Genomic DNA, 22,074 nt, shown 5'->3' with positions numbered 1-22,074 from the left:
AAGTATAGAGGATTGGTTTTCCATGTTATGGAATAGCTTACCACATTGTATAACGTCATTCTACCAAAATTTGTACACGGACAGAAAATGGTTCCAATAGTACTTAAAAATTACATTGGTGAATTTTCCTCTGATGGTATAAAATAATGGCGTAAAAATAATATATAACCATCAGCATTTTGAAGGGGTTGATTATAGGTATGATTAAATGTTCATCTCTGGTCCTTCTTTACAATTATCGTTCAATATGATATTTATTTAAAGTAATATATTTTGTTGTAATCAACACATCAACGAGTAAAGATAAAAACAAGTTCCATAGCCTGTAATATGGTGTACCAGTTTGGGCACTTATCAATGCCGAAAAAAAAAGATGAAATCTCATTGCGAGTTCGGCGATCTTTTTTAAAAACAAATTACCTAGAATCAAAAGTGGGTTTTTATCTGGAAATGAACCACCGCGTGTAATCAAGAATCATTTCAGAAACCAGATCAGGATTTTTTACAAATATCAAATGCAAAATTGTACCTACGCTGGAAGCAAGATGTTAGTTTGAAGAAATTGAAAAGTAAAAAATTAATTTTCAATTTTACTTGCCATGCTGTACATTCAGCTTCATCAGACAAACGTATATCGCTACATTATAAATGCTAACTACAACAGTAGAAATTAGAAGTTATATTAGAGAAGGAATCATGACGTACAAAGGACTGTATGTGATGCTGGAAAAACAAAACAAAACGAATAACCCGCGTCTAGTCATAGTCATTCCCCCCACAGGCCGTACCACTTAAGTCGATTTCCTATGAGATTTTAAACAAATAACAAACCGATTGTCGCCAGGTTACCACCTTTGATACCGTTTGTTTAATCACGATACAATGCATATACACACATAATGAAAACAAAATATAAACAACGCAACATCTACATAATAACAATATAACACAATTATAAAACAACAAGCATACAAAGATAATAACTATAATTGATAATTCCAACAAACGCAATACAAATGAAATCATGATTGCAAATAAAAGAACCATGTTCTGCATCAGCATGCATCTCTTGGAGCCCTGTGGTGAAACTTGGCCTGTAAGCTTTCAGTACTTATCTTAGACACCATATTATTCGGAATAAGCTTATCAACTGTTATATAGTTACAACAAAAGAAATGAAAAGATAACGATAAGAAAATCGAGTTCAAAAAAGAAAGGAATTGGCGTGGTTTGTGTTGCTTGTTCCGATAAACTTTTGATGAATTTAGCCTCATGAGAAAACAAGAAGACCAAGAACAGAACATTCCACATGGGTAGTTCACCAATAAAATCTCGAAAATAATATATATTATCTCTAGGAATTGAAAAATGAAAGGCCTCATAATCAAAAGGCGTTCCTTCAGGTTGGTATGAGGTATGGTCGGGCAAAGTGAAAATGTCAAATGTATTAATAGACGTAATACATGTTTAGGTAGTGATGTTCAAAATTGATCGCAAGAGGTCTTTGAATAATTTCATTTACTGATATAGGTGCTAAGGTTTTTAAGAAGTTTTCAGATTAGACTGGGTTGTCAACTATTTTTATAATCAAGAAAACAAAGAAAAGTTCCTCTAATTTTTACAAATCAAACATTATTTTTTTTATTCATTTTGCCGTTGTTATTATTAGTAAAACTATTGAATTACAAATGATCTTCTACACCGAAAAAAAAGAAAGAAATTCCATCAGGTCAACGCAAAAAGACACGATCTGGACTCAAAATCAACACGACAAGACAGCAATGAAAACCGAGGAGACATCAAATCACAAAGACAACAATGAAAACTGAGGAGCCATCAAAACACAAAGTCAACAATGAAAACTGAGGAAACATCAAAACACAAAGACAACAATGAAAACTGAGGAAACATCAAAATACAATGAAAGACATTACACAACAAGTTAAACCTGCATTGTATGTGGCACCCGTCGTGATGTCGTCCGTCAAATCCAAAGAAGTATGTAGGTCACCGACGAACTAAGATTGCACTGGAATAGAGCTGATAATAGCTGATAAGATAGGCGAAGACTAGTCTGGTCGTTCTCTGTAGTTTATGTCTACATTTTGACGACCGGTAAGTAGGCACGTTTGATCACGTTCGTGTATCAAACTTTTTTCATAAACTATTTCTATGTTGATAGAAATCCCATCAAATCAGAGTATCACAATAACGATCAATGAAACATTGTTACGCTTCAGCATTTTTGTTTTAATATTTGTTCCAATATCTTTTGCATATCAAAGAATACGTAAACATGTATTTTGATTATGTTTTAGATTTTAAATGATGAGGGAGTTCATCATTATTCTACTGACTTCCCTCGTTCTCCGGCCAGGTAAATGATAATTTAAGAATTTGTCTCGCACTGACGACTTCTTAGACCCTATACATGCGTGTTTCACTAGTCATTTTTTACATACCACTTTATGTTAAAGTCCAACTCAAAGTAAAATATCAACCACCTGGAGTTCATATCGATATAAATGTATTGCGAATGGACATCATGGATTTATGCGTTATGTCTACTTTGACATCATAATTACAGGTGTATTATCAATGACGTCAGATAGTCTTGTGCACTTGAGCTGTAACAACAGAATGAAATCTTGGTAATTTTCATCTTCGAAATAAACAGCTTCCTAAAAGAACTTCTGAAAAGAGAAAAAGCTTACATGGAATTCAAATACTTTTGATTGTATTTTTCATAATGTACCTGTATTACACGTGATATATGTGTGCAAAATAAGATCATTAACACAGCGCAAAACATTAATGTATCTATATTCGTGTCCTCTGGTCGTATTAATATATATTGCAAATGAGATGTATTAGATCCCTATGATGTAAAAATCGTCCATGATGAATTATTTAACTTAAAACGTGCAGAAAACACCTGATAAGCATGTTTAAATGATCGTTCAGCCAGGTTGTGTCGTATCGTATTACTTAGTTAGGAGCATACAATAACATAATGAGTTTCAAAACAGCTGGAAATACTAAGCATGTTAATCACAACTTCTAAGAGATGATTCACTAAACATTACACCGGTGTAGAAATATTAAAAACCCAACATCAGGGGAGACAACTCATATGATAACATCCGTATCAAAATACTTAATTATATCAAAGAATCAATTTACATTCTTTTCTTATCAACGATGTCTGCGTTTGAGAAAACTATCGTTTTAGTTCATACAAAAATATACAGATAATGTGGGGTCATGTTAACATTATTATGTTAATGTGACCGAGTTTTGAAGTGGCCACCATGCATTGAGCTGCTGTCCCTATGGCAACACTTGAATTGGGTTATTTATACATGTATCCTTTCCAGTAAAACCAGTACTTTGTAGGTGCCGCTGGTCCTCTGTGTTTCTCCTGTTCTTCTATGTCACAGGCACACTTCTGTGACGTCACGGAGAGATGTGGCGATCACCAGGTAATAGTTCTCAAATCACATTGTGTTTTTTCTTACCTCCAAGAATAAGGCAGAGGTCGGTGCTGAGCCTTTATTAAGACATGCACGATATATAGGGTTCATGTCAAGGGATCAACCTATTTGTGGAGCTTTTAAAGCTGTTTGCTTGATAAAGATCGTCAGACATTCATTTTAGTTAGCACTTCCGACTCTCTTTACTGCTTAATGTACCAGAACAGCAAATATCAGCCATGTATTAAATCCAGTCATATCTTCCGCTTGTGTAAATTTCACAGTAATGTTCACATATGTTACACACGTTTCAGGTGTGCTACGTGGAGGAAGTCCTAACCAACAGTGGTCACATTAAATACACGTCGGGATGTGTGTATAACCAGGTAACCGATTGTATGTAATATAAAATGAACAAAACAAACATGCCAGCAGTTGATAATGCCGGGGGTTTTGTGTGTGTGCTTTTTAAATGGTTTCTGCAAAATTCGTTATTTTTAAGAGTTGTTTAAAGACATTTTCTGTTTTATTATAAGAACATAATGGATGTATGGAAACAAAAACATGACTCGTACATTACGAAGAAATCTACTTGGTTTTGTTTTATCTGACGGGTTGTTTGTCTACCAGTTACACATGGGTTATCCGTGTTGAACATGTATAGTGAGTGCTGACTTTCAAATCTAAACTCGATTTTATCATGTAACCGTACAATGTAATACATTTTGTTTGTTTAATTTAAGTTACACTTATATATCTATAGCTACTGTCTGAAAGAGATTTGTTTTTGAATACAAAAATATTATTTTACTATTTTTACGAAAAACACCTAAGCTTTGTTTTCATTTTGAAAGTGGGAATGACCATTGCTTCAAAAAGAAGTGATCGATTATCACAAGAAAAATAAACACCTCAAAAAAACGATTACAATTGGGTTGTACATTGTATATTGTCACACACTGTAAAGAAATATAATTCACTGTACAGATTTGATTTTAATTAAGATACTTAAAAAGACTGAACAACTTAATTTACTGTTTTCAACCCCGCAGAATCTTTTTCATTATGTCATGCATATATTGACCGTCATAGCACATTGAAATACAATTCACGAAAACGTGGTTAAATCTATCTCTTTAGGTGTGCCTTGTACGTTATGTTTATATATCTTCCATTGTTGTTTTTGTTTTACCTTGAGGCAATGTCCTGTAAGGATAGGATTGATATGTTAATAACAAAATGGCATGGCAAATAACCTACTATTGTTTTTTAATGAAGAGAACTATATAAATCAACTTCGTTATAATTGTGTGTGTTAATGTTACATTGCCATGGTAACGCGACCATAATATACTTTATATCACAGTAACATCATAGTATCCATTACATCAATACAGTCAAACTGTTAGATGTTTTAAGACTTGTCTCTTAGTGTGTGTGACCTTTGACCTTTCTATTACAGACGTGTACCAAGAGTGTCATTTCTGATCACACTGCTCATGGGCAGGTCACGTGTCTCGACTGTTGTCAAGGCGACATGTGTAACAACAAAGGGTGTGGTGACACGGGTATGTCGTATAGTAAACATTAGTTCAAACTTTATTTTATTAGAGGTATAATATAACAATGCAAAGATGATATACACATAGGATTCGAAAACAAGTACAAAGTACTTATGCTAATCCATCTCCTTTGTTTGTAAAACGGCGATTGGACTGCACTGACGATCGAATATTATGCATATAAATATAAATATATGGAAGAGAAGAGGATGGGGGAGGAAGAAGAGAGAAAGAGGTGCTAAAGGGTTTAAAGAAAATATTGTTGGGGGGAAATATATAGGGGAGTACATTACATTTACTGCATTATGGGAGGATAAACTGGTTGGAGTACATTTTGGATATATACACGTGTCGAGGACTGTACATGTCACTGATGTATTAAACACACAATGAATTAATTGCATATAATATTAAACTTTGTTCATGTCATTCTTTGGACCGACTAACCTCCTAATGTTGTAACAATATATACTATGGACATTCAAAATATCTCTACTACTTTGTTTCTAACTGAAAAGGCATCATATGACATAGTTGCTGCTCCCTCCATGAACCGACTCCTAGCGGGTATATATATATTGTAGAACGTATGTACTGGACTGTTTATCATAAGCTATACCAGCACTAGACTAAATATAAATGTAAATGAGGTCAAGGTCCTTGTTCAAGTCATTCGATTCATATCACCAATATGGATATTTCTTATTTATGCATATATCTATTATACTAAAATTAGACCATAACTATCCATAATTTTAAAAAAAAAATGTCAAAAACATTTCGTTATCATTGAAATTCCTGACATGTGAGGCGTTTCATTTTTATGATGATTCACTTATAACCAGGACCCATGGTAAGACCATACCGAGGCCCGTACTGTTTCCAGTGTGAACACCAGTCTCACCCCAGTGAGTGTGAACAACTCAACATATGTGATGTGGACCAGGTAAACACAAAGTACTTACTACCAGTGTACAGTAAATCCCCGTATAATGTTTCCGCTTCAACTGTCATTTGCTTAAGTTTTGTAAAAAAAAAAATAGTGGAAGTATAACGAGATTTTATTGTACAAATGAAATGAGTTATCGAAATCAAACCGTGAATTGTGAATGTTTCAATGCATTATCATTATGTAAAAATGAAGAATGCATGTTCAGGGAGTGGACAAGTTATCAAGATGTATTAGATACGTGTTATGGCATAGTAAACAATAAATGGCTGCATGTGTTTTGTGAATGTAAATTATAAACTGCTTGATCAATTTTTGATGATTCAGTGAAAAGCTCAAACCTGACATCTGTAAACATTAACCTGAACATCTGTAAACATTAACCTGAACATCTGTAAACATTAACCTGAACATCTGTAAACATTAACCTGAACATCTGTAAACATTAACCTGAACATCTGTAAACATTAACCTGAACATCTGTAAACATTAACCTGAACATCTGTAAACATTAACCTGAACATCTGTAAACATTAACCTGAACATCTGTAAACATTAACCTGAACATCTGTAAACATTAACCTGAACATCTGTAAACATTAACCTGAACATCTGTAAACAAGAACCTGAACATCTTTACACCTTAACCTGACATCTGTAAACATTAACCTGACCATCTGTAAACATACACCTGAACATCTGTAAACATTAACCTGAACATCTGTAAACATTAACCTGAACATCTGTAAACATTAACCTGAACATCTGTAAACATTAACCTGAACATCTGTAAACATTAACCTGAACATCTGTAAACAAGAACCTGAACATCTTTACACCTTAACCTGACATCTGTAAACATTAACCTGACCATCTGTAAACATTAACCTGAACATCTGTAAATTTTAACCTAAGCATCTGTAAACATTAACATGAACATCTGTAATCATTAACCTGAACATCTGTAAACATTAACCTGAACATTTGAAAACATTTACCTGAACATCTGTAAACTTTAACCTGAACATCTGTAAACATTAACCTGAATATCTGTAAACATTAATCTGAACATCTGTAAACATTAACCTGAAATGTGAAACATTTACCTGAATATCTTTAAGCATTAACCTGAACATCTGTAAACATTAACCTGGACATCTGTACACATTAACATGAACATCTGTAATCATTAACCTGAACATCTGTAACCTGAACATCTCTAAATATTAACCTGAACATCTTTAAACATTAACCTGAATATAATATAAACATTAACCTGAGCATCTGTAAACATTAACGTGAGTATCTGTAAAAATTAACCTGGATATAATGTAAACATTAACCTGAACATTTGAAAACATTTACCTGAACATCTGTAAACTTTAACCTGAACATCTGTAAACAAGAACCTGAACATCTTTACACCTTAACCTGACATCTGTAAACATTAACCTGGACATCTGTACACATTAACATGAACATCTGTAAACATACACCTGAACATCTTTAAACATTAACCTGAATATAATATAAACATTAACCTGAGCATCTGTAAACATTAACGTGAGTATCTGTAAAAATTAACCTGAATATAATGTAAACATTAACCTGAACATCTGTAAACATTAACCTAAACATCTGTAAACATTAACCTGAACATCTTTAAACATTAACCTGAACATCTATTAACATTAACCTAAACATCTGTAAACATAAACCTGAATATCTGTAAACATTAACCTAAACATCTGTAAAAATTAACCTGAACATCTGTAAACATTAACCTGAATATCTGTAAACATTAACCTGAATATCTGTAAACATTAACATGAACATCTGTAAACATTAACCTGAATATCTGTAAACATTAACCTGAATATCTGTAAACATTAACCTGAATATCTGTAAACATTAACCTGAACATCTTTACACATTAACCTGCATATCTGTAAACATTAACATGAACATCTGTAAACATACACCTGAACATCTTTAAACATTAACCTGAATATAATATAAACATTAACCTTAGCATCTGTAAACATTAACCTGAGTATCAGTAAAAATTAACCTGAATATAATGTAAACATTAACCTGAACATCTGTAAACATTACTGAACATCTGTAAACATTAACCTAAACATCTGTAAAAATTAACCTGAACATCTGTAAACATTAACCTGAATATCTGTAAACATTAACCTGAACATCTTTACACATTAACCTGCATATCTGTAAACATTAACATGAACATCTGTAAACATTAACCTGAATATCTGTAAACATTAACCTGAATATCTGTAAACATTAACCTGAATATCTGTAAACATTAACATGAACATCTGTAAACATACACCTGAACATCTTTAAACATTAACCTGAATATAATATAAACATTAACCTGAGCATCTGTAAACATTAACCTGAGTATCAGTAAAAATTAACCTGAATATAATGTAAACATTAACCTGAACATCTGTAAACATTAACCTGAACATCTGTAAACATTAACCTGAACATCTTTAAACATTAACCTGAACATCTATTAACATTAACCTAAAAATCTGTAAACATAAACCTGAATATCTGTAAACATTAACCTAAATATCTATAAACAGTAACCTGAACATCTGTAAACATAAACCTGAATATCTGTAAACATTAACCCGAATATCTGGAAACATTAACCTAAACATCTTTAAACATTATCCTGAACATCTGTAAACAAGAACCTGAACATCTTTACACCTTAACCTGACATCTGTAAACATTAACACGAATATCTGTAAACATTACCCTGAACATCTGTAAACATAAACCTGAATATCTGTAAACATACACCTGAACATCTTTAAACCTTAACCTGAACATCTGTAAACATTAACCTGAATATCTGTAAACATACACCTGAACATCTGTAAACATTAACCCGAATATCTGTAAACATTAACCTAAACATCTTTAAACATTAACCTGAACATCTGTAAACATTAACCTGAATATCCGTAAACATACACCTGAACATCTGTAACCATTAACCTGAATATCTGTAAACATGCACCTGAACATCTGTAAACATTAACACGAATATCTGTAAACATTAACCTAATCATCTTTAAACATTAACCTGAACATCTGTAAACATTAACCTGAATATCTGTTAACATTAACCTGAACATCTTTAAACATTAACCTGAACATCTGTAAACATTAACCTGAACATCTGTAACCTGAACATCTGTAAATATTAACCTGAACATCTTTAAACATTAACCTGAACATCTGTAAACATTAACCTGAACATCTGTAAACATTAACCTGGACATCTGTAAACATTAACCTGAACATCTGTAAACATAAACCTGAACATCTGTAAACATTAACCTGAATATCTGTAAACATACACCTGAACATCTGTAAACATTAACCAAAATATCTGTAAACATTAACCTGAACATCTGTAAAAATTAACCTGAACATCTGTAAACATTAATCTGAACATTTGTAAACATTAACCTGAACATCTGTAAACATTAACCTGAATATCTATAAGCATTAACCTGAAAATCTGTAAACATTAAACTGGACATCTGTAAACGTTAACCTGAATAACTGTAAAAATTAACCTGAACATTTGTAAACATTAACCTGAACATCTGGAAACAGTAACCTGAACATCTGTAAACATTAAACTGGACATCTGTAAACGTTAACCTGAATAACTGTAAACATTAACCTGAACATCTGTAAACAGTAACCTGAACATCTGTAAATTCTAACCTAAACATCTGTAAACATTAACCTGAATATCTATTAACATTAACTTGAACATGAACATCTGTAAACATTAACCTGAACATCTGTAAACATTAACCTGAATATCTGTAAACATTAACCTGAACATCTGTAAACATTAACCTGAATATCTGTAAACATTAACCTGAAATGTGAAACATTAACCTGAATATCTATAAGCATTAACCTGAACATCTGTAAACATTAAACTGGACATCTGTAAACGTTAACCTGAATAACTGTAAACATTAACATGAACATCTGTAAACAGTAACCTGAACATCTGTAAACATTAACCTGAACATCTGTAAACATTAACCTGAACATCTGTAAACAGTTACCTGAACATCTGTAAACATTAACCTATCATTGCAATACAAAGTGACAATGGACAGTCATGGTTCGTTCTAGAGTAGCATCAGATATTTAATTTTATTAACTGACAATTTTAGGTGTTTAAAGGTCCCATTTCCATCATATAAACAATTCTAATTAATAGTTATGTTGAATTGTTTTACAATGCCCCATAAACAGCTTTTCCTTTCTAGGTTCTACAAGGAACTCGATCCCCAAATGGTCAATCCTTTTTTACATCGATATTATGGGGTTCTATCCACGGATCATGCTCTCGGCAAATACATGTTTCATAGTATAAACGTTCGAAACACAGAAATGAATTTAATGTGTGTCTCAAGGTTGCACCTATAAATATTTCACACTAGAAAAACAGTGCAATTCGCATGCTCATTAAGATAATGTCTTACATAATCCACGACAAAGTGTTTATTCGATTAAGCAATGTTACTGAATATAGAGTAGAGGATTAGGAACGCATTGATGTGAACTGATATTTCCAATCTAAACAAAATTATTGCCGGTTTGTTTTTAACTCGAACAGTGATGGCGTCAACTAAATGTTATTCGTTATTCTCTTAGGCCTCAAATGATAGTGACCTCTTCACTACTTTAGCTACATTTGATTGCTTCCGCGTAAAATAAAGTCCGTCCTTAGAAAGATTACAACGTATTTCACAGTGTAGATTATATTTTATCTACAAAAATCAAATATCTAACAACATCAAAATTATACATATAGCGACAAAACAATATTTATAATGCAAATTGGGAATTTCAAGCAGTAAACACGCGGATACATCGCAGTGTAAAAATTCCGCGTTCTAGACAAGACACTAGACAACATCAACACTATAAATCAATGAAAATAGCATTATCGGTATTTCCTTAAACGGATATCATTGATGTGATTTGTATATTATAAATCTCTGGGTGCATTTGGGTCTTCTGAACATTGGTTAAATTATTTGTATATTACCAAATGAACATGAAATGTTGGAGTATTGGTCATCCCTTTTTATTATTCAATGAAAAATGAGATATTGAAGTATTTGTACTCACTTTGTCTTTAGATGTGTGGTATACAGGAACACTTCGATGGGTTTGGTAGACAGTACACCAGTGGCTGTAGAGGGAAGCTGGTGAGTAAAGCCCCTCACGTTATACCCACATGGTAGTCCGGACATACTGTGTACTATAACTGTCGAATTGTTATCACCTTTAGTAATGAAATTGTTTGTGGGACATCTAGAATAGTAAGCTCTTGGAACAACTCGGGTGGAACTTAATACAAAACCAGGCAAAACGCTGATGATATTCCTGAGTTTCAATCAAGGTCACGAATGAAGGGGATAATAAACCAATTGACCTGCAATTGTCAGTAATACTTAATAACACTGCGGGGAAGTTAAACATTTACGTCAAACTTTAACTCCTTTTCTCACAAAAACCTTTTGGGTTTCCGACCATATCATAAAAGAGAACGAGAAAAAAAAACAGTCCTTAGAGATAGCTTACATACCAGTAGCTACAGTCCTTAGATATAGCTTACATACCAGTAGCTACAGTCCTTAGATATAGCTTACATACCAGTAGCTACAGTCTTAAGAGATAGCTTACATACCAGTAGCTACAGTCCTTAGACATAGCTTACATACCAGTACCTACAGTCTTAAGAGATAGCTTACATACCAGTAGCTACAGTCCTTAGAGATTGCTTACATACCAGTAGCTACAGTCCTTAGAGATAGCTTACATAACAGTAGCTACAGTCCTTAGAGATAGCTTACATACCAGTAGATACAGTCCCTTAGAGAAAGGTTACATACCAGTACCTACAGTCCTAAGAGATAGCTTACATAACAGTACCTACAGTCCCTTTGCGATAGCTTACATACCAGTAGCTACAGTATTAAGAGATAGCTTACATAACAGTACCTACAGTCCCTTTGCGATACCTTACATACCAGTAGATACAGTCTCTTAGAGAAAGGTTACATACCAGTACCTACAGTTTAAGAGATAGCTTACATACCAGTACCTACAGCCTTAAGAGATAGCTTACATACCAGTAGCTACAGTATTAAGAGATAGCTTACATACCAGTAGCTACAGTCCCTTAGAAATAGCTTACATACCAGTAGTTACAGTCCTTAGAGACAGCTTACATACCAGTACCTACAGTCCTAAGAGATAGCTTACATAACAGTACCTACAGTCCCTTTGCGATAGCTTACATACCAGTAGCTACAGTATTCAGAGATAGCTTACATACCAGTACCTACAGTCTTAAGAGATAGCTTACATACCAGTACCTACAGCCTTAAGAGATAGCTGACATCCCAGTAGCTACAGTATTAAGAGATAGCTTACATACCAGTACCTACAGTCCTAAGAGATAGCTTACATACCAGTCCCTACAGTCCTTAGAGACAGCTTACATACCAGTAGCTACAGTCCTTAGAGACAGCTTACATACCAGTACCTACAGTCCTAAGAGATAGCTTACATACCAGTACCTACAGTCCTTAGAGACAGCTTACATACCAGTAGCTACAGTCCCTTAGTCATAGCTTACATACCAGTACCTACAGTCCTTAGAGATAGCTTACATACCAGTAGCTACAGTCCCTTAGAAATAGCTTACATACCAGTAGCTACAGTCCCTTAGAAATAGCTTACATACCAGTAGCTACAGTCCTTAGAGACAGCTTACATACCAGTAGCTACAGTCCCTTAGAGATAGCTTACATACCAGTACCTACAGTCCTTAGAGATAGCTTACATACCAGTAGCTACAGTCCTTAGAGAAAGTTTACATACCAGTACCTACAGCTTAAGAGATAGCTTACATACCAGTACCTACAGTCCTTAGAGATAGCTTACATACCAGTAGCTACAGTCCCTTAGAGATAGCTTACATACCAGTAGCTACAGTCCTTAGAGAAAGCTTACATACCAGTACCTACAGTCTTAAGAGATAGCTTACATACCAGTACCTACAGTCCTTAGAGATAGCTTACATACCAGTAGCTACAGTCCTTAGAGATAGCTTACATACCAGTAGCTACAGTCCTTAGAGAAAGCTTACATACCAGTACCTACAGTCTTAAGAGATAGCTTACATACCAGTACCTACAGTCCTTAGAGATAGCTTACATACCAGTAGCTACAGTCCTTAGAGATAGCTTACATACCAGTAGCTACAGTCCTTAGAGAAAGCTTACATACCAGTACCTACAGTCTTAAGAGATAGCTTACATACCAGTACCTACAGTCCTTAGAGATAGCTTACATACCAGTAGCTACAGTCCTTAGAGATAGCTTACATACCAGTAGCTACAGTCCTTAGAGAAAGCTTACATACCAGTACCTACAGTCTTAAGAGATAGCTTACATACCAGTACCTACAGTCCTTAGAGATAGCTTACATACCAGTAGCTACAGTCCCTTAGAAATAGCTTACATACCAGTAGCTACAGTCCTTAGAGACAGCTTACATACCAGTAGCTACAGTCCTTAGAGAAAGCTTACATACCAGTACCTACAGTCTTAAGAGATAGCTTACATACCAGTACCTACAGTCCTTAGAGATAGCTTACATACCAGTAGCTACAGTCCTTAGAGAAAGCTTACATACCAGTACCTACAGTCCCTTAGAGATAGCTTACATACCAGTAGCTACAGACCTTTTGCGATAGCCTACATACAAGTAGCTACAGTCCCTTAGTGATAGCTTACATACCAGTAGCTACAGTCCTTAGAGAAAGTTTACATACCAGTACCTACAGTTTAAGAGATAGCTTACATACCAGTACCTACAGTCCTTAGAGAAAGCTTACATACCAGTAGCTACAGTCCCTTAGAGATAGCTTACATACCAGTAGCTACAGTCCCTTAGAGATAGCTTACATACCAGTAGCTACAGTCCCTTAGAGAAAGCTTACATACCAGTAGCTACAGTCCTTAGAGATAGCTTACATACCAGTACCTACAGTCCTTAGAGAAAGCTTACATACCAGTAGCTACAGTCCCTTAGAGATAGCCTACATACAAGTAGCTACAGTCCCTTAGAAATAGCTTACATACCAGTAGCTACAGTCCTTAGAGAAAGTTTACATACCAGTACCTACAGTTTAAGAGATAGCTTACATACCAGTACCTACAGTCCTTAGAGAAAGCTTACATACCAGTAGCTACAGTCCCTTAGAGATAGCCTACATACAAGTAGCTACAGTCCCTTAGAAATAGCTTACATACCAGTAGCTACAGTCCTTAGAGAAAGTTTACATACCAGTACCTACAGTTTAAGAGATAGCTTACATACCAGTACCTACAGTCCTTAGAGAAAGCTTACATACCAGTAGCTACAGTCCCTTAGAGATAGCTTACATACCAGTAGCTACAGTCCCTTAGAGATAGCTTACATACCAGTACCTACAGTTTAAGAGAAAGCTTACATACCAGTAGCTACAGTCCTTAGAGAAAGCTTACATACCAGTACCTACAGTTTAAGAGATCGCTTACATACCAGTACCTACAGTTTAAGAGAAAGCTTACATACCAGTAGCTACAGTCCTTAGAGAAAGCTTACATACCAGTAGCTACAGTCCTTAGAGACAGCTTACATACCAGTAGCTACAGTCCTTAGAGAAAGCTTACATACCAGTAGCTACAGTCCTTAGAGATTGCTTACATACCAGTAGCTACAGTCCTTAGAGATAGCTTACATACCAGTAGCTACAGTCTTAAGAGATAGCTTACATACCAGTAGCTACAGTCCTTAGAGAATGCTTACATACCAGTACCTACAATCTTAAGAGATAGCTTACATACCAGTAGCTACATTCCTTAGAGAAAGCTTACATACCAGTAGCTACAGTCATTAGAGAAAGCTTACATACCAGTAGCTACATTCCTTAGAGATAGCTTACATACCAGTACCTACAATCTTAAGAGATAGCTTACATACCAGTAGCTACAGTTTAAGAGAATGCTTACATACCAGTACCTACAATCTTAAGCGATAGCTTACATACCAGTAGCTACATTCCTTAGAGAAAGCTTACATACCAGTACCTACAGTTTAAGAGATAGCTTATAATTACATACCAGTAGCTACAGTCCTTAGAGACAGCTTACATACCAGTAGCTACAGTCTTAAGAGATAGCTTACATACCAGTAGCTACAGTCCTTAGAGAATGCTTACATACCAGTACCTACAATCGTAAGAGAAAGCTTACATACCAGTAGCTACAGTCCCTTAGAGACAGCTTACATACCAGTAGCTACAGTCCTTAGAGATAGCTTACATACCAGTAGCTACAGTCCTTAGAGAAAGCTTACATACCAGTAGCTACAGTCCTTAGAGAAAGCTTACATACCAGTTCCTACAGTCCTTAGAGACAGCTTACATACCAGTAGCTACAGTCTTAACAGAAAGCTTACATACCAGTACCTACAGTTTAAGAGATAGCTTACATACCAGTAGCTACAGTCCCTTAGAGACAGCTTACATACCAGTAGCTACAGTCCTTATCGTAAGCTTACATACCAGTAGCTACAGTCTTAAGAGATAGCTTACATACCAGTAGATACAGTACCTTTGAATCGACTAGGTTAAAGACATTCAAGGGGAAAGGGGCAGCAACAGGAATAAAAAAAAAACATGAAAAGGTACCGGTATGGTTACCATACCATACATCAAAAGGCAAGTAGGAAACGGACTGTACAAGGACAAAGCCAATGTAGTAAGGGAACAAGATATACCATTCATATCTAGACAAAATATTTTTATTTTTATTATTATTACAAGTGATTAATGCATACAAATATGACATTAATACATGCAAATATACAAATAAGACATTAATATATACAGATATTACATTAATACAAAGAAAAACGACATTGATACATGAAAATGTGAATTAATTACACAGTGCATTCGCATGTATTAGAGGCTCACAGACAGAAACCATGACTGTGGTATGATACCTTAACACAGACGAGATGAACACCAGTCACCAGAACACCTATCAATCCGAAGGTAAAGTGATTTTAACCCAACGAAGACGACTTCACGTCTCCACGTAGGTTTTGGTACTCACGTAGGTTTTGGTACGTTTTGGTACTCACGTAGGTTTTGGTACTCACGTAGGTTTTGGTACGTTTTGGTACTCACGTAGGTTTTGGTACTCACGTAGGTTTTGGTACTCACGCAGGTTTTGGTTTTGGTACGTTTTGGTACTCACGTAGGTTTTGGTACTCACGTAGGTTTTGGTACTCACGTACGTTTTGGTACTCACGTAGGTTTTGGTACTCACGTAGGTTTTGGTACTCACGTAGGTTTTGGTACTCACGTAGGTTTTGGTACTCACGTAGGTTTTGGTACTCACGTAGGTTTTGGTACTCACGTAGGTTTTGGTACTCACGTAGGTTTTGGTACTCACGTAGGTTTTGGTACTCACGTAGGTTTTGGTACTCACGTAGGTTTTGGTACTCACGTAGGTTTTGGTACTCACGTAGGTTTTGGTACTCACGTAGGTTTTGGTACTCACGTAGGTTTTGGTACTCACGTAGGTTTTGGTACTCACGTAGGTTTTGGTACTCACGTAGGTTTTGGTACTCACGTAGGTTTTGGTACTCACGTAGGTTTTGGTACTCACGTAGGTTTTGGTACTCACGTAGGTTTTGGTACTCACGTAGGTTTTGGTACTCACGTAGGTTTTGGTACTCACGTAGGTTTTGGTACTCACGTAGGTTTTGGTACTCACGTAGGTTTTGGTACTCACGTAGGTTTTGGTACTCACGTAGGTTTTGGTACTCACGTAGGTTTTGGTACTCACGTAGGTTTTGGTACTCACGTAGGTTTTGGTACTCACGTAGGTTTTGGTACTCACGTAGGTTTTGGTACTCACGTAGGTTTTGGTACTCACGTAGGTTTTGGTACTCACGTAGGTTTTGGTACGTTTTGGTACTCACGTAGGTTTTGGTACGTTTTGGTACTCACGTAGGTTTTGGTACTCACGTAGGTTTTGGTACTCACGTTGGTTTTGGTACTCTTGTGTATCTATAAAAGTATACATGTACCCAAAGATATCTTCGTGGAGGCTCAACCTTCAAATGATGAACCATTAGCTTTTCTCAAGCAGTGCATACCTTTTTACTCAAATTTTACGCACGCTTGGCAAAGATGTCTTTAAATACAATCATAGCATCTGAACGCATATCACACATTAGACATTGATACATTCCAAACTTTGAATCTTATTTTGGAAGAGTGTTCTTATTTGTGATTGGGCATTACTTACTTTAACTGAAGTGTTTCTTGCCTCCTTCCAGATACAAACTGACCATGTTATTTTAAGTGGATTTTAACTTCAAGATTGTCACCATATGTTATCATTGGTTAAGGCACTCATCAACTAGTTTCAAGATTAAAGTATCTTTCCTTAATACAAGACGATTGTCATAATTTCTGACGATATGTGGTTGATATCTTCCTCATTTTCCCTCTGATTATTGTTTATTTTCTGGAGACGTGATTTATAAGCCCAAGCTGTAAGCCATCTACAACATTTCTAGTTTTTCTATAGAATTTGAAATAAGCAGGGTATCAATATTTTTGAGTTCGTTATATTGATGGTTGATTGACGTGTTGTTGCCGCCCTAGGAATGTCAAACCCACACCCACATGCTGGTTGGGAGGGACGTGCGTTTCACTGACAAGCGTGTTGACAGGTGCAACATTTGCTGTGATGACGACTTCTGCAACTACGCATGCTCTCAGAACCATTCCACATCCGGTTCGACTGCACCCACAAAGGCACCTAGTAAAGTATTACAGTGAAAATTACAAAAATAAATGTATAGCAGCTGGATGTTATTATTTACTGATTTCAGATAACGTTATAACATATTGTTTTGTATGATATACCTTTCTTTTTCCCTTATATCTTTATGAGCGATGTATGTTTCATTTGCCAAATGAACATAGACACAATAACTAGTGTATCCCTCACGAAAAGTGTTTCTGATTAATGTGCGGTAGATTCTCGTACTTGCCACCTTGAATAATATCGCCGCCACATCTTCAAGTCGTAAACCACGACCTCGCAAATAATGCACGTAAACTTTTCTATTGTTCTTAGTTTTACAACATATAACAGCACCCATCACGCCTGCCCCGGGGCCAACCTTTGGACCGTGGGGGGAATGGCAGCCTTGTACTCGTACCTGTGGGAGAGGCTGGCAGGAACGTTACCGGAAGTGTGATGACGTCATGAATGGTCTGCTGAGTAGCGCATCCTGTTCCAGATCGGGAGTGGACACGCGGGAGTGCTTCAATGACGTATGTGAAGGTACAGTTTTGAATCTCTCCTCACAATATGATATTGTCCAATCAAATTGATCGATAAACATGGAAAACAATTCAGCAATGGAAATAGATAATTTCGCTCGATCTACAATAAGTTGGTCATGTATATGCCGCGTGAATTGTTGAGCTGTGTTATACATGTACTTTTAGCCAATTAAAATGATAAACCATCAATCATCATGAATCCAATCTCGTGAAGTCATGCATACAATCGTCTCGATGTGAAGCGTGTACATGATACTTTAGAAAGTAATCGCTCATTTATGCAAATAATAACCAATCGTCACCTGTTTAGTTATTCTCTACATGCATACATGTCTGTATATCTCAATTTGTCCCTAAATGAGCTTAGCTGTTAAAAGGACGTTACACATAATAAAACCCAACCAAAACAATTTGTCCCAATGATACTACATTTTTTGCAGGGCAGACTCGAGATAAATATTCTAATGTGACTGATATGAAAACATTGTTCTGTACATTTGTTTTTTGTCGAAAATACTTTTTAATGTCTACGTGAAATTGGTTAAAGCATAAGATCTGAAAGTTAAAAATACCTGTTCAAATAATAGTTGACCATTTCCCTGGTTAATTATGTATTTAGTTTTACGATAAAGTTTCTTTTTGTGTATGAAGTTTCGTAAGGGTTCGTTACTATTGTTGTCAGGCCCGACGTGACTTTACCATTACTGGACCGTTAAGTATTCAACTAACTTCACAACTACCCATATTTCAGACTGTAACGCCCTCTACAGTATCGGCTATAACGTATCCGGGAACTATACTATCTATCCCGACCAGACTTCCGGATATGACGTGTACTGTGAAATGCAGCCGGGGAGCGGGGGCTGGATCGTCCTCCAGCACCGGTTTGATGGTTCGGAGATGTTCAACAGGTCATTTGTCGAGTACGAGCATGGATTCGGCGATCTGAACGGGGAGTTCTGGTTGGGCCTAGAGAAAATATCAAAACTGACCAACCCAGGACGTAAAGTCGAATTTCGTCTACAGACATATAACGGTACATGGATGACCCTAGATTACGGGAATTTTTCAGTCGCCAATGCTAGCCAACAGTACGCTTTGAACGTGTCCCAACATATCTCCGGATTTTCGCCGGAAACGTTCGAATACAATTCCGGGGAGAAATTTTACACGTATGACCGCGATAACATTGATCATTGCGCTGTTCGAAGGTTTGCCGGTTGGTGGTTTGGCTCATGTACGTATCTAAACATCAATGGAGAATACGGACTCCGAGACGACGAATCCGGAATCATTGAACACTTCAATAACCTGCATTATCATAACTTCCAAACAACTCTAATGATGATACAGTGATCTGTGTTGTTTTGGGCCCATCACATGAGACCTTTGGTACCCGAAAGTAATGACATCGAAATACAGACTGCAACTGTAAAACAACCGTACCTGTCAGCAAAGTAGTATGTACGATTTAACGAATAGTTGAATGTCCGAAAAGGTGATCAAATTAAAGTATTGTGGACATCATTTATAAAACTTTCCCTTTTTTGTTTTATGTTTGTTATTTTGGTCACGGGGTTATCTTATTCCAACGTTTTGACGCAATCTGTGTGTCGCTTTTCAGAGGTCCACTCTTTACCCAACACACTTGGTGTGAAGAATTGCGCCGAAATCGTCCTTATTATACAATAGATATCTTGAAACAAGAAATTAACATCTCAAACCTAGTTATGATGTCGGTGATGTTGTTACTGTTGAGTTGTGATACGTGTACCAGTTATATGAAAATCATTTGTTGTTGTAAAAATGCAAATCCTATAAGTTGTAAAACTTACGGAAATAAATTGAATTGAATTGATCTCGCGAATGTTTGTTTGAATAGGGAATAGTGAGTGTTACACTGACTGTTAGTGATTCGATTACAGGTCTGTTGCCCCGGGCAACTCACAGGTGGGCTGTTAAGTACGTCGTTAAATAGCCTCTCTCCATTGCGATGCATGCACTACCGAAATTAATGTACATGACCTGTTTTCCATTAAACCGGGAGAGTGTTATATATCTGGGATAGGTTGGTCGCTATTGTCTAGATAGCTCAATGTGGTTGCGAGACCAATTCAGAATGTGTGTATAGAGTTTAGATGTTCCGGGTTCGAGTCCCGACCTGACCGTTAGTATCTCCGGGGGATCCCGTCCTATTCTGAATTGGCCCCGTTGGGAAGCTGTATTAGCGTTAAGTGCGCATGTAAATGGAAAACCTGAACCTGGTCTAAAACGGTAGAGCTTTCAACACGGACTAAACCTTTCTAAACTTAGGCGGAAATAGCATAGCAGATATGAATTGAGTCGGTCTGATTTCATTTTGGCGAGATTTCTTTTTCATATTTATTTATTGTCATGGAAGTAGAGATAAGACACGCTTAATCAGATGGTCAGAGAACGTTTCTCGGGTTCAAAGCTTCTTGGTCCGATCACGGTTTTATTCGTTGCATTATTTTGTCCTTCAACACACATAATTATTCAGTGGAAAAACAAATGAAGGGCATTGATTGTTACTTCATATCATACATTTATGCCACAGATATTTTATATGTGTATTTTGTCCTGGCTAGTTGAGTATTTTCCATTTTACAGGGTTTTTTATGTGATATGTCGAACTGACTCATCATTATTCCTTGTTATTCAGAAAACAAAGAAAACAGCTCCTTTACTCATATGACAAAGTGCCATTTTCGATTCATTAATCAACACGTGTAGAATTGATGATATATCAACCAGTCATATCTAAATGAAAGTATGGTTAACTTGAAAAATAAAAAGCATAGAGAAAAATGCCTGCATGATCGTGTGACGCAACCAACGTGTGACTTCTGGAAAGGCGTGTTTATAAAAATATACAAACATGGTCAAATACATGCAATATACAACAGGACGTTACTCATTGCTGATGTTGCGGTAGCGTCCGATCATCCACCAATCGTCTGTAAGATTCATTTACCAAATAACACTACAAAAATACTGCGTAATGTCTGTTAATCTAAGATGTCTACGCGTTTTGTTATGTACGCGATATGTGGATGGATAGTCCCATGTTTGACATTTTCTTCTGACGGAACGATTCCATATAATTGATACTGAACTTCGGAGTTAAAAATGCACAGACAAAGCGGTCCTAGCCCACAGGTATTGGTGAACAAATGAGAACAGACCTATGATACATATAGGAAACACAAACCGCGAAAGGTATCGTCTGGAACGTGCATCTTCAAGTAAATGACAAGTAAATTGATTTTGAAGAATTTGTTTTTTTTTGTTTTTTTTAAATGTCCGGTAAAAACAAGATAGAAATCCTCCAAAAGTTCATGCATTCCATTTGTAACATGTGTCATAAAACATGGGAAGGAGCACTTGCTTATGAGACCTTGAGAAAGAGAAATAACCAAACCAGTTCATCATTTCTGTTCTTTGTTTCATATAAATGAACGACGCCGACTACATTTATTCCTGTTATCTTGGTCTTTTTAACCAAAATGAGTTAAACTATATACCATTTTGCTTTAAATGCGCAGAGTTCCCAT

At 35.9% G+C, this 22,074-nt stretch overlaps 1 protein-coding gene across 2 annotated transcripts; it reads left to right on the top strand.

Annotated features, from left to right (window-relative positions):
- The first annotated feature begins 2,064 nt into the window (after positions 1-2,064).
- LOC110465000 (SCO-spondin-like) lies at positions 2,065-20,289 on the top strand. 2 transcript variants are annotated; one of them, XM_021520542.1, is made up of 10 exons: positions 2,065-2,115; positions 2,319-2,377; positions 3,397-3,482; positions 3,788-3,859; positions 4,936-5,041; positions 5,881-5,981; positions 11,207-11,275; positions 17,810-17,969; positions 18,288-18,487; positions 19,251-19,546. In XM_021520542.1, the coding sequence occupies exons 2-10, from the start codon at positions 2,326-2,328 to the stop codon at positions 19,446-19,448; spliced, it is 1,044 nt and encodes a 347-aa protein (XP_021376217.1). In that variant the 5' UTR covers positions 2,065-2,115; positions 2,319-2,325; the 3' UTR covers positions 19,449-19,546. The 2 variants fall into 2 exon arrangements, with proteins under 2 accessions (XP_021376217.1, XP_021376216.1); XM_021520541.1 differs by having other exon boundaries at positions 2,067-2,115; positions 18,288-18,497; positions 19,251-20,289.
- The last annotated feature ends 1,785 nt before the right edge of the window (positions 20,290-22,074 follow it).

This window comes from Mizuhopecten yessoensis, unplaced genomic scaffold (genome assembly GCF_002113885.1).
Source record: "Mizuhopecten yessoensis strain PY_sf001 unplaced genomic scaffold, ASM211388v2 scaffold11047, whole genome shotgun sequence".
Lineage (NCBI taxonomy): Eukaryota > Metazoa > Mollusca > Bivalvia > Pectinida > Pectinidae > Mizuhopecten > Mizuhopecten yessoensis.
Note: the sequence above shows the minus strand (reverse complement) of the source record. Positions and strands in the feature narration are given on the sequence as shown.

Coding starts and splice junctions, on each gene's coding strand:
- LOC110465000 (XM_021520541.1), top strand. CDS start 2,326: ATGATGAGGGAGTTCATCATTATTCTACTGACTTCCCTCGTTCTCCGG. Junction 3,860..4,935: donor CGGGATGTGTGTATAACCAG/GTAACCGATTGT, acceptor TTTCTATTACAG/ACGTGTACCAAGAGTGTCAT. Junction 17,970..18,287: donor TGCACCCACAAAGGCACCTA/GTAAAGTATTAC, acceptor TATTGTTCTTAG/TTTTACAACATATAACAGCA.